This window comes from Eurosta solidaginis, chromosome 4, assembly GCF_040869045.1.
Source record: "Eurosta solidaginis isolate ZX-2024a chromosome 4, ASM4086904v1, whole genome shotgun sequence".
Classification (NCBI taxonomy): domain Eukaryota; kingdom Metazoa; phylum Arthropoda; class Insecta; order Diptera; family Tephritidae; genus Eurosta; species Eurosta solidaginis.
Window position 1 is genome coordinate 269,159,733 of NC_090322.1, and position 13,721 is coordinate 269,173,453.

The following is a 13,721-nucleotide window of genomic DNA, read 5'->3' on the forward strand; positions in this document are numbered from 1 at the left end:
GGACTAAGAGTCTGTTTTCCTGACCTACATAATTGCTGCCTGAAAAGAGGGGAGAAGACGGGGGCAGGGGCTGATACTCGGCAATGCTCCCGATCCTACTACTGAGATTGTAGGTATGAGTGGGAGCAGCCATATGAGTTGGTGGCGTCGTGGGGTGCGAGCAGCAGCGGGTTCTTTTTGTGGCTTGCCGGGCAGCGGGGCTGCTGGCAGGTAGTGGGGGCGTAGATTACGTTGTTGGCCCTCCGTCTATCTTTGTCGACCGTAGAATGCATTATATATTGTCGGCAGAAAGCGCTCGCGCATTTTTTCGCATCCGACAGCACTTCATCTCCAAAAGCGATGGAAATTTTGTCATTGTGCTTATACGGATTCGATAGGGACTTTACGGTGGACCAAAGCTTACCTACACCGGCAGAGGTTACAACCGCTTAGGTGCTCCTCCCATTTCGGCCGCTTGTGTTCATCCACAAGGAATTTGATGCGTTGGTTTATATCCCTTATTTGGGGGTCGCCGAGATCGAGCTGTCTTATAAGGTCACGTTCTCTAGCTAAATTTGCGGTCTCCGCCGGAAAGTGAGGCCGAATTTCGGGAATTCTACCGGCGGGAATAAAGCGAGCCGAGGCGGATTCGATGACCTTGCGGAAAGCACGCAACCCTTGGCGAGCATCAGTCGGGATAGGGAAGACAGCAAAGCGGTTGTCTGTAAAGGATTTGTTTTCTTCCCACTTTCCTTTTTTAAATTTTATGAAAGTGCGTTTTTCTGTGACGACGAGTCGGCGGTACGCTCGAGCGAAATAAGTATAGGCAGGTGGTCGGATGCCAATGTTACCATCGGCTGCCAGTTGACGCAGCTTACGTGTTCTGCGCTCACGATTGATATATCCGGCGAACTGTTACAGCTTCCTACCATACGTGTGGGGCGTCTCCGTTTATTTTGCAGAACGTCGTTTCTTCTATTTGATCCGCCAATATCTCACCCCTACTGTCCGCCCGCAAGTTTGAATGCCATAGATCGTGATGGGCATTGAAATCGCCTAAGATAATCGGGGCGATTGTTGCCAGTGAGTAAGGCGCTGATATTAGGGCGGTATCCACTGGGGCAACAGGTGGCAGGTGGGATGTAGATGTTGATGATTTCTAGGTTTGCATCGCCTGACCGGACAGATAAGTCTTGACGTTCTAAGACACTGTCCGTGCGGCCGATGTCGGGATCAAATATATGATATTGCACAGAGTGGTGTTTGATAAACGCGAGGCCGCCTCCATTTCCGCTCTCGCGATCTTTTCTGTGGGCATTATACCCAGAACAGGTCTGCAGAGCAGATCTTGCTGTGAGTTTAGTCTCTTGAATCGCAGGAATGCGGATGTTGTGCCGCTTCATGAAATCGACTATCTGCGTGATCTTCCCAGTTAATCTATTACAGTTTAACTGCAGAATTTTGAAGTGCATGGGGGGAGACGTCGCCACTCTGGGAGTAAGTGATGGGTGACTGCGTCTGGGTTGTGGATGCTAGGACGCAGCTGTTGTAGCCTTGGGACTGGACCTCCTTGGGTAAGCATTAGGGTACCCGGTGTATTTGGGTATGCGGCCTGGCAACATAGCGCAATGAAACCCGTCGGGGGGTTGCCGTCGCGGAGACCAGAACATCTAGGAAATAGGCACCGTCCATGGCAGGAGCTGCATTGGGCGGATGTTGCAAACATATATATTCTGTGCTGGCAAAGGGTTCAAAGGGAGGTAGGGACTAAGAGTCTGTTTTCCTGACCTACATAATTGCTGCCTGAAGAGGGGAGAAGACGGGGGCAGGGGCTGATACTCGGCAATGCTCCCGAACCTACTACTGAGATTGTAGGTATGAGTGGGAGCAGCCATATGAGTTGGTGGCGTCGTGGGGTGCGAGCAGCAGCGGGTTCTTTTTGTGGCTTGCTGGGCAGCGGGGCGCTGGCAGGTAGTGGGGGCGTAGACTACGTTGTTGGCCCTCCGTCTATCTTTGTCGGTCGTAGAATGCATTATATATTGTCGGCAGAAAGCGCTCGCGCATTTTTTTCGCATCCGACAGCACTTCATCTCCAAAAGCAATGGAAATTTTGTCATTGTGCTTATACGGATTCGATAGGGACTTTACGGTGGACCAAAGCTTACCTACACCGGCAGAGGTTACAACCGCTTAGGTGCTCCTCCCATTTCGACCGCTTGTGTTCATCCACAAGCAATTTGATGCGTTGGTTTATATCCCTTATTTGGGGGTCGCCGAGATCGAGCTGTCTTATAAAGTCACGTTCTCTAGCTAAATTTGCGGTCTCCGCCGGAAATTGAGGCCGAATTTCGGGAATTCTACCGGCGGGAATGAAGCGAGCCGAGGCGGATTCGATGACATTGCGGACAGCACGCAACCCTTGGCGAGCATCAGTCGGGATAGGGAAGACAGCAAAGCGGTTGTCTGTAAAGGATTTGTTTTCTTCCCACTTTCCTTTTTTAAATTTTATGAAAGTGCGTTTTTCTGTGACGACGAAGTCGGCGGTACGCTCGAGCGAAATAAGTATAGGCAGTTGGTCGGATGCCAATGTTACCATCGGCTGCCAGTTGACGCAGTTTACGAGTCCTGCGCTCACGATAGATATGACCGGCGAACTGTGACAGCTTCCTACCATACGTATGGGGGCATTTCCGTTTATTGTGCAGAACGTGGTTTCTTCTTTTTGATTCGCCAACATCTCACCTCTACTACCCCTGTGGGCTAGGGGAAAGAATATGCCCACGGTAGGTATACCGGGCGTACTCGGTGTGATCTGATGCACTGCATCGTACGGTGCTTTGTACTCAGGTCTCACCTCCTGTCCTGGGATGGCCCCCTTGTGGGAGCATCGCGGTGGTTGTGGTTTCAAATAAGAGTTCACTTTATGACTCCGCCTATCACACCGTATGCCCTGGGTTCAACTCCCGGGCAAAGCAACATCAAAATTTTAGAAATAAGGTTTTTCAATTAGAAGAAAATTTTTCTAAGCGGGGTCGCCCCTCGGCAGTGACAGGCAAGCACTCCGAGTGTATTTCTGCCATGAAAAGCTCTCAGTGAAAACTCATCTGCCTTGCAGATGCCGTTCGGAGTCGGCATAAAACATGTAGGTCCCGTCCGGCCAATTTGTAGGAAAATCAAGAGGAGCACGACGCAAATTGGAAGAGAAGCTCGGCCTTAGATCTCTTCGGAGGTTATCGCGCCTTACATTTATTTATTTTTTTATTTATGACACGCTCTGAGTAGACTTGTTTTCCCTTGGGGACCCTAGACCCAAGGGAATTCGGTCTCTTGCTTGTCACAGATACCCAAATTTCATTGAGAAACTGACCTGAGGGGCAGATGAGAGGTTGGCCACATCCCATAATTGTGGCAACCGGAGATGCCGGAGAAAGATGGTGAAACACGGTTGAAAGATGGTGAAAGAAGAAACGTATGTCTATCGTCAGCCGAAAAACAATCGATAATTGTGCGAGTGGGCCGGTACTCACCTCGTCTTTTGAGATGTTTGAGGCTGCTTTAGACTGCGTAGCGAATAGGAGGCGTTCGCAGAATGGATGGCCACATCCAAAAATGTGGCAGATTTAACGATGTTAGATCACTGCAGTGTGGCAAGCTGCTGTTGCAAGGATATTGCTGAGGCGGGAAAGCCCCCCAACACAGGTCTATGGTTGAAAAGGTTGGCCACAGCCCTAAATTGTGGAATAAAACGAAGCGTAATTGAAGAATAATGAGGAAGATTATACAACGAAGCGAGTTATTAGAAGTTGTATACCACAGTAGCAAATAATGCAGAACAAAGTTGCATAAAACTGAATAGAACGTTTAGCTGGGTTCAGTTGCAACATCAGTTGCAACATGATCATAAACGCACAAGTACCTGTGACTAGCGAGATGTGTCTTGATGCGCAAGTGGATTATTACCATAATTAGTGAAGATGTATCTTGCGAGTGTTTGTGTCGTAAGTACTTGTGAGCATCACTGTCTGTTGACCAAACAACAGATAGTTTTATTCACAAGGAATTATATGACGCTCTCACTCTACAGAACATTTAAGTAGCTATTCATGAGGAAAGACACTTGCGCTGATAGATTACATCGGTTGTTGGTTCACGGCGAACGGGCGTTTTTGATCATAACATGTGGTGCATAGCGTTGGAGGGAGGTGCCGCCTTCAAGCAATGTCTGAGCAAAATCAGCTCTGTCGTTAACAATGTATTATACATTGTTGTAACACTGCAGGACAGAAAAGGTTGGTCACATTCCTAAATTGCGACAAAACACAAATCTGATCTGATTGACCTGACAATTAGATACCCGAGATTATAAAATCAATGAGAGGGATACTGAGGCAAGCACGGAACTCGCGGTGAAGTTGCCGTGCAACCGGGTGCCATTACCCGAAAATGGAAGAGGAGGGTGGATAGTCCTCCTCGGCCAAGCCAAGGCTGGTGGACTTGAACACCCCAGCTCACTGATTGGTACCAACTTGTTGGGCCGAATATCAACGGACATTGATCTGTGTTTTACACCGGAGGTAGGTCTACCAAGACAGGGACTCCTGTAAGCACTCATCTCACCCCTACTGTCTGCCTGCAAGTTTGAATGCCATAGATCGTGATGGGCATTGAAATCGCCTAAGATAATGCGATTATTGCCAGTAAGGCGCCGATGTTAGGGCGGTATCCACTGGGGCAACAGGTGGCAGGAGGGATGTAGATGTTAATGATTTCTAGGTTTGCATCGCCTGACCGAACAGATAAGCCTTGACGTTCTAAGACACTGTCCGTGCGGCCGATGTCGGGATCAAATATGTGATATTGCACCGAGTGGTGTATGATAAACGCGAGGCTGCCTCCATTTCCGCTCTCGCCATCTTTTCTGTGAACATTATACCCAGAGCAGGTCTGCAGAGCAGATCTTGCTGTGAGTTTAGTCTCTTGAATCGCAGCAATGCGAATGTTGTGCCCCTTCAGGAAACCGACTATCTCTGTGATCTTCCCAGTTAATCCATTACAGTTTAACTGCAGAATTCTGAAGTGCAGCGGGGGAGACGTCGTCACTCTGGGAGTAAGTGATGGGTGACTATGCCTGAGTTGTGAAAGGCTGGGACGCAACCGTTGTTGTGGCCCTGGGACTGCACGTCCTTGGGTAAGCATTGGGATACCCTGTGTATTTGGGTTTACGACCTGGCAACATGGCGCAATGAAACCCGTGGGGGGTTGCCGTCGCGGAGAACAGAACATCTAGGAAAGTGGCACCGTCCAAGGCTGGAGCTGCATTAGGCGGATGTCGCAAACATATATATTCTGTGCTGGCAAACGGCGCAAAGGGAGGTAGGGACTAAGAGTCTGTTTCCCTGACCTACACAATTGCTGCCGGAAAAGAGGGGGGAGAAGACAGGGGCAGGAGCTGATGCTTGGCAGTGCTCCCGACCCTACTACGGAAATTGTAGGTATGAGTGGGAGCAGCCGTATGAGTTGGAGGCGCCGTGGGGCGCGAGCAGCAGCGGGTACTTGTTGTGGCTTGCTGAGCAACGGGGCTGCTCTTCTTATGGCTGCCCAGTATAGTAAGAGGGGTTTCTTAAGCACCCTATGTATTTGTTTCCGCAGTTGCTAGTAGGAAATGGACCTGCGACATCCATGGCGATCCTTTCAAGTGGTGCATTGGAGATATACTGCTTCATCTGGCCCTGACTTCGGGTTTTGAGTCCATTAGCTCTGCTGCAGACATCGCAATTGGCAATACACTCAGTGACCGACTGACGGCAACCAACCCAATAGAATCGCTTGGACCGTTATGTAACTCACTGAGGACGTCAGAGATCCTTTTCCTTGGAACAACTATCAGTTTCCTCTTACATTGACTATCCTCACACTCCCATCGATACAGGAAGCCGGATATCAATTGTAAACTGTTCCATCGTTTCGTTCGCGCCTTGCATAACATCTGACCGATCTGTACCTTCCAGTTGACACTTCCTTAGTTGTTCCATGTCCCATTCATCTTTATACGCCATTGTAGTTAGTCGACCAATTGTATCTTCGTTAGCTTCAGCTTTCGAACAGTGTTTGCATTCCAAATAACATGGTGTTCGTGACATTGCAACAGTATTCCCATGGGTACTACCTCCTCGTTGCTCAATGGAAGAGTCATATTCCTCTTCTTGATTACATAACTGCAGGAGCCATTTCATCGTTGTGTGGTCTGTCCTAACACGGAATCGCTGCCCGTAGAGGTACTTGTGAAAATGTGGCCTTTGGGGTAGGCTGTTTTGTACGGCAACATTGGTTTTTCATTATCTAGAAAATTTTTGGACGTGGGAACACATGGATTCAACAAATATGGAAAATATATTTCTCCAGCCTTAGAGAACAGTTAGTTGTGAACAATGTGATACTCTGATCCTAAGGCTCAGCCATTCAGTTCCGTTGACTTAAACTTTTTCATTTCCTCTCAGGAAAAGGAAATAAAACCCTACGCTTTACTTCTTATTTCAGAAAGGCATTAATGTAGTATTTTTGATGACACTAACAAAATTAGTGCTGCAGATAAGTCCAGAAGCAACACTTCAATTTATGAGGGCAAGGTTTGTCAAATGCGACTCCATTTATTTTGTAATACTGACTTCACCTGTCTGGTTTTATTGCGTCGTGCAATTTCATGAAAAACTAATTTTATGAAGCTTTGAAAGATTCATAATTGTCGTTTGAGTGAAATTGGCTTTCTATACGTGATCGTATAACACGATACGGACTCCCCGGACGAAGCATTGTTAACACAACAAATACATTTAATTTTCCCTAAGCGGATAGAATATATTTGATGTCCTTGTCCATCCAGCGAAGAATCACTCCTGCTAATAAATGCTACTTTGGACTAAGGCACTGAAATGTAAATACCTCCCTCGGCAAAGGAAAATCATACTCTACAAATCACTTTGGGCAGGTCCCAGTCCGATTGAAAGGACCAGGTGGAGACCGATTTAAATTCCCTTGGTGTTACCAATTGGCGCCAGTTAGCCCCACGAAGAAGCGACTGACCCGACTTGTTGAACGGTCAAAACCATTTGAACGGTTAATCAATTAAGAAATAATCAAAAAGTTTGCTTATATTTACATTAATTTATTGTATAATTATGAAAATTTAGCGGTTTTCCTCGGGTTAAGTTTGCATCTATTCTATGTATTACAAAAACAAATTTCAAATTATTCAATTAGACTAAGATTTTTCATTTTGATGATGTTAACATACTTCAAGTTGAAAAGAATATTATTGTTATAAAAGTAACAAAATATAATAGTGTTTATGTATGTATATGTAAATTTGCATAAATAGCAACATTTTATATTTGTAAATGTAGATAGTAGAACATGTCCATATAAGTAATTAACAATGCCAAAGTGACCAAACATGAATGCCTCGATAATTTATTTCTTCAAAAGAAAAATAATTAAAATGAGTAAAACCGCGGTTGTTGGAGCGCTTTAAGTATACATACTTTACAAAGAGAGGGAATTAAAAAGTATGTGGCACAGTGATATACATGTCGCTCATTTACTTCAATAGTGTCATAACTCAAAAAACACAATTTCCCAGGAGAGCCATTCAAAGATTTTAACTGCCGTATGTTGCGCATATAAAGGCATAATTTCATTTGTATAGCACGTGGTAAATTTGTAACGGATCACAAGGATTTTTTTATACAACATAGATCATGTTATTGGGTACGGTTATAAAAGTCATGTTTTTTGAGTTGTGACACTATTGAAGTAAATGAGGGATATGTAATGCTCCTATATTGCTACAAAAGGCTAGGTACATTCCCAAACATCAGGGTGCCGATATATTGCTGTTTAAACGTTTTTGTTTTTGTATTCAATAATTTAATGTACCTAAATTTATTTATTTTTTGTCACAATCACATAAATTTTATAGGCTGTCTTGTTTTCATTTCGAATTCAAAACACATTGCGAGCATTTTATATTAGCAATATAGGAGTATTACATATATGGGCACAGTCATGTTTAAAAATGAAGTAGACACTTAAATTTAGTAACAGTTTTTTCGACATAAAACAAAATTACATCGAAGCCACGCTCTTATTTTGTTTTGGCTATAAAACACGCTGGTATGTAGCAATTAAACATACGAGGATAAACGTTTGCGCTTTTTAACCCGACACGCTTTAAGTTTCAACAACCTTCATTTAATCCTGCCACCTCAATCTGTTTTTTCAAAAACGTATACCCCATCCTCCTCCTTACATTCTTACCATCTTACTATTTATGCAGTTGTAGTACAATAGTTTTCTTATTAACATTTATATACGAGTGTGTTGGTCTTATTTTTTTCATATTTCTTGAAGCTTTTCTTACAAATTCATTTTTATCTCATTTTCGATATTCTTTATTTTCTAATTTCATCTTTTACCTATTATAACTTCGTTATTAACTGTTAATATTTTTTTCTTTTCATTTATACAATAGTAGAGCACTTAAAAATAGTAAATAGGTTTATATAACCATTTGAAATCAATAATAATGGAACCCGTCGCGTCCATTTCTGTGATATATATGTATGTATAACCGCATTTTGTAAATAAATAATAGATGTTGCAACTTTTGTTGAAATATCTATCATTTTAAATCCGTGACCACATAACTAATGCATTGTGCCGCAGCATATGCGCTGATGGTCGCAATAGAGCTCTAAGAGTTGTCGCTTGTAACATCGGACGCAATTTGAGCTCTATTGGATTTAGTGATAACAAACGAGTTACACACTTTACGAGCAATATTCATGCGTTCATCTTCTGTTTGGTCTTTTTTATCCTTTGTCAAGGACTCAACTGACTGACTTTGCACCGTATTCAACTTGGAGTTTTCTTGTCTGCAACGCACCAAGCGATACTTATTAAGTATGGCTGATGCTGGTGATGACGTCGTTGTTGACGTAAGCAAGGTACCATCACCAATTGCCTTACTAATCTTTTCATTTCTATTTTCTATTACTTTTGATCTTGCTATGGAAACGATATTATTCAAATTCACTTTGCGAAATTGATTTGACGTGAACCGTGGCGCCAATTCAACAGACGTGGTGGGCACTACAACACATTCTTCTCCTGCATTTCTATTGAATTTTTTTTGTACGAGTATGCTACGCTTCACACAACGTATTTCATCGTCTGACATATGATGATGACCGGGCATTTTGTTTTTACATAAATTTAATTTCCCTGTAGTTATTATTTTGCTACAATCAATTGATAAAAAATTTTTTGCTGTTACATCATTACAAGAATTTTGTTTCAAATTATCGGGCTTACGAACATATTTATATTTATTTAATGCTATTTTGGGTTTATTGGCATTATTTACATCATCATTATAGCCATATTTATTTTTATTTCCATTCCCAACCATCACCATTCCCACATTTTTATTCAACATTGTTAGTGTTTGACTACCTGATGTTCTTGTTATTCTAATAATATTCTGTCGTTTACTGCTATTCATGATTTTAGTTGCTGTTGCTGCTTTTTCGCCGTCATAAACATATTGGATTGTTTTTGATGCCTTTGACTCGTCATCGTTCTGCGCGTTTGCTGTAACTTTACTGTTGCTGGTGTTATTGTCGTCATGTTTGTTGTTCATCTGTCTTGACCCTCGTAATTGTCCCGTCAGTTGTTTATGTTTTTGTAGTTCCACGCCCTTAGAGGCGTTAGCTTTTTTTAATTGCTCTACCGTGGTGTAGGACGTCTTGTCGTTTGACGGATTTTGCGTCGAGCCTGCATGACACCACCCGTTGCATTTGCTGCTGCTGGAGTCGGTCTGTGAAAACAAGAATTGTAATTTGAATTAGTGTTAATGTTTAGTAAATAAAAATGTGTTATAGTATTCTTCGAGTAGAAAAGAAACCATATACACCGGATAGCTATTCAAAATAAAACTGCTAAAATTATGACTTTAATTTAGTGTCCACAGGAAACTCCGCACCTTGGACAATATCTTTATTCTCGGAAAGTGGGGATGTGTTTGATATTCCAAATGAAAAAATCAGTTTTGCTAATGTGGTGCTTCATTGAAGGAATGCTGCTGATACTCAAGCGTCTGATGTCCGTCAAAAGCGCAGTGAAAATGTTAATGTTGCATATGATTTGCTAGTGATGATCATTAGATTATCCACATTTTGTTCAACAAACGCGGGACGTTGCCACAGCTGCTCAAATTTCGACGAAGAAAACGTGATACTCTGTCATAAAAAGTAACACTGCTGCAACAACTTTCGTTCGAACACATCCCAGTTTAGTCTTCATGTAGTTTCAGAGATTCATGCATACCTACATATTGGGTGAAATTTCCTAAGTGCACCACCCAAAGTTTTTAATACCTACAATTTCGATGAAACTTTGTAGAATTTTTGTACTATTAGACCTCAGCTTATTTTTAAATAAGCAAGACTTAATAACAGTGGGCATTCTCTCTATATTCCGCAATTGTAACATCATACGAGATATAATAAATAGTGGCACAAAAGTCCTCTTTCATAGCAAATAAGCAACATTGTAAAATTTTTTATTTCGAGTTCTTGAGGCATTTTCATGAATGCAGTTATAATCCACTGAATTTAAGTATAAAGATGCGCAAACTCGGCCAGTTCATCCTAACCTAACGCCGATAATATTGAAAGTTTGATTTTGGTGGTAGTTGAGTTGCGGCTATTCGAATAATCTAAACAAACCAAATATTCGAATAGTGAAATTCGATTAATAAACGTACAAGAATCGAAAATCGAATAATAGATTAATCGTAACATCAAAAATTTAGAAACAAGTGTTTTCAATTAGAAAAGTGTTTCTAATCGGGCTCACCCCTCGGAAGTGATTTGGCAAACACTCCAAGTGTATTTCTGCCATGAAAAGCTCTTAGTGAAAATGCATCTGTCTTGCAGTCGGAGTTGTCATAAAACATGTAGGTCCCGTCCCGCCAATCTCCACAGAGGTAAATAGGGGAAAGTATATATATGTAAATATTTTTTTTAAATTATTTTTTAGTAGCTGAAAAGGGAGCTGACTCCTTTACCTTTCCAATGACATATATTATTATGGAACGGAAGCAAGGGAAATACGTTATACTTGGGCAATTCTATGGTTTAAATATAATTTATTCTCTGTTCCCTTCGATTTTTTTTTTAAACGCTTATATTAGCTTCACTTGTGTGTATGCTTTTTCGTAACTCTCTAGCCTAGGCGCGGCAGTGGTTAAATAACTCGCTACAAAACGAGTTGTGCTTAATAGCGGAGACACGAACCTCTGTGCTATGGTGCTATAACATCAAATATCTAAGTTGATTGTAGATACTAAAACGGCACCATATTTGCGTGTGTTTTAGTTTTTTTTAAACTATATTTTTTGTAAAATTTGGAAAAAATGGAAATGTTAAACTTCTGCTCAAGGAGAACAACACAGTAATTTATTTTTTTTTTCTAAGGATGCATTTATTGTGTTATACCGATTATTAAGAAATAAAGAACATGAACGTCTTAAAAACAACAAAAACAAGAAATGAGATACTAAACACAAACAAATGTTAACGAAATTAAATTAAACGGTAAATATTTCACACTGTGCTAAAATGACAAAAATGTAGACGAGAGCACAAAACTGCAACTACACAATATTTCAATGTTTTAATTTATTAAATTTTAATGAGCTCGAGGCAGTTTAAAAAATTGAAACACAGTTTAAATTTTTATATTTCAATTTTATTTGGTCGATATTTCGATCTCATTCTGAGATCATCCTCAGGAACTGTGGACAAAAACAACAATTAGTTAACATGTAAACAATTTTCAAACCCTAAACATAATACCACTTACACAATTGAATATGTTTTTAAAATGTTCAAACGGAGAGCACACCGAGAGAAAAACAGTACAACCAGAGTGTACAAAAACATCAAGTATAACTATGACGCCCAGACCAACAAATACATAAAACACTACCAACATATTACGAAACAAGTCACAAGACTAACAACATCAACTAAATTTTTGGAAAGGTGCAGAAGAGATGGCTTAACTCCTAATTTTATTGATAATGCAACAAAGAATATAATATACGTAATTACTAATAATACCAGCAACAACAAAATACCGAAAAAATTTTCCAAAGTGGTGGCCACATTTATAAATAATGTGAAAAGCAAACTCATCAACCTTTTAATCAACATCAAGCATGAAATTTTAAGACACAACAAAAAAGAGGTAAATATATTGAGAGCACTGATAACTCAATGTCTTGAAGCAACACATTCCACTCAATTTTTTCAAAGTGAGGAGTTGTTAGCGACCAAACAAACGGCGCAGATTAAAACCAATCAAATTAAGAAATACGAAAATCTCAAAAGTAGACAAAGAGAAAATTTAAATATTAGGGTGGTCCCAGAATGGTTTCATAATATTTCATCTATAGATTTTCCCACAGACATTCGTTGGCTCTTATCTCTGGGTCCGAAATATGCCCTTCCAATTCAAGATAAAGAGTTTCCTTTATTCCAACTTATAGCAGACGGGGAGAATGTTATACGCACTATTGAAGACAAAGAAAAACAAGAAATAGGAAGAAGTAATTTTACTAAACTTATACACGAGCATCTTAATAGGAATAAAATTTCTGCTAGGGATAAATTTATAAACAAAACGGTACTCGCCACAAAAACATTTCTGAAAAAGAATAAAGATATACTGATTCTAAATGCAGATAAGGGTAATGTAACGGTAGCGTTGGAAAAAGCCGAATATGATAGAAAGATGCAAACGATTGTTAATAACATTTCAACATATAGTGTTAAAACGAGACCCTACTAGTAAATTACAAGAGAAGAACAATGCGTTAGTTCAAAAAATGCTTGATAACGGTGTTATCAATGAAATAGAAAAACAGCGACTTTTAAGCAAAACTGCCAACCCACCTAGAATTTACGGTTTGCCTAAAATTCACAAAGAAGGGGCGCCACTTCGACCTATTTGTTCCTCTATTTGCTCACCGTCGTATGAATTATGCAAATATGTTGTTAACATATTGGAAAATATAACTAAATCGTCTAAATTTAATGTTAAAGATGAGATTGAATTCAAACGAAAAATAAATAATACCTATATCTATGATGATGAGATTCCAGTGTCTTTTGATGTAGTGTCCTTATTCCCGAGCATTCCAGTAGACTTGGCATTAAAGATAATATCCTCAAAATGGAATGAATTAAAAGACCATACAAAGTTAACGCAAGAGCTGTTTTTAAACATAGTTAAATTTTGCATAATGGAAAATCGTTACTTTAAATATAATGAAAAAATATATGAGCAACGGTCAGGAATGCCTATGGGATCACCAGCATCACCTGTCGTAGCAGATATAGTCATGGAGGAACTACTATCCAAATTCATGATGGAAACTGCCAACAAACCGCGCTTATTAACTAAGTACGTTGACGACTTGTTCGCGATTGTTAGGACACAAGATGTCGACAAGATGCTCAACGATCTTAACAACTTCAATAAATCAATTCAATTTACAATAGAAACGGAAAAAGATGGAGAGCTACCCTACTTAGACACTCTTATTATCAGAAAGAATAACAAATTGTTGATTGACTGGTATAAAAAGCCCACGGCATCTGGAAGACTTATTAATTTTA

General features: G+C 40.6%; 1 protein-coding gene across 5 annotated transcripts in view; it reads right to left on the reverse strand.

Moving 5' to 3' along the window:
- Positions 1–7,120: 7,120 nt before the first annotated feature.
- Positions 7,121–13,721, reverse strand: part of Nup153 (Nucleoporin 153kD) — a 54,409-nt gene continuing 47,808 nt past the window's right edge. For 3 of the 5 annotated variants that reach the window (XM_067786076.1, XM_067786077.1, XM_067786075.1), the window contains one exon: positions 7,121–9,853. In XM_067786076.1, the coding sequence (XP_067642177.1) occupies positions 8,729–9,853 (1,125 nt within the window). In that variant the 3' untranslated portion in view covers positions 7,121–8,728. The remainder of the gene's footprint in view (positions 9,854–13,721) is intronic. The other 2 variants (XM_067786079.1, XM_067786078.1) reach the window with 1 other exon arrangement.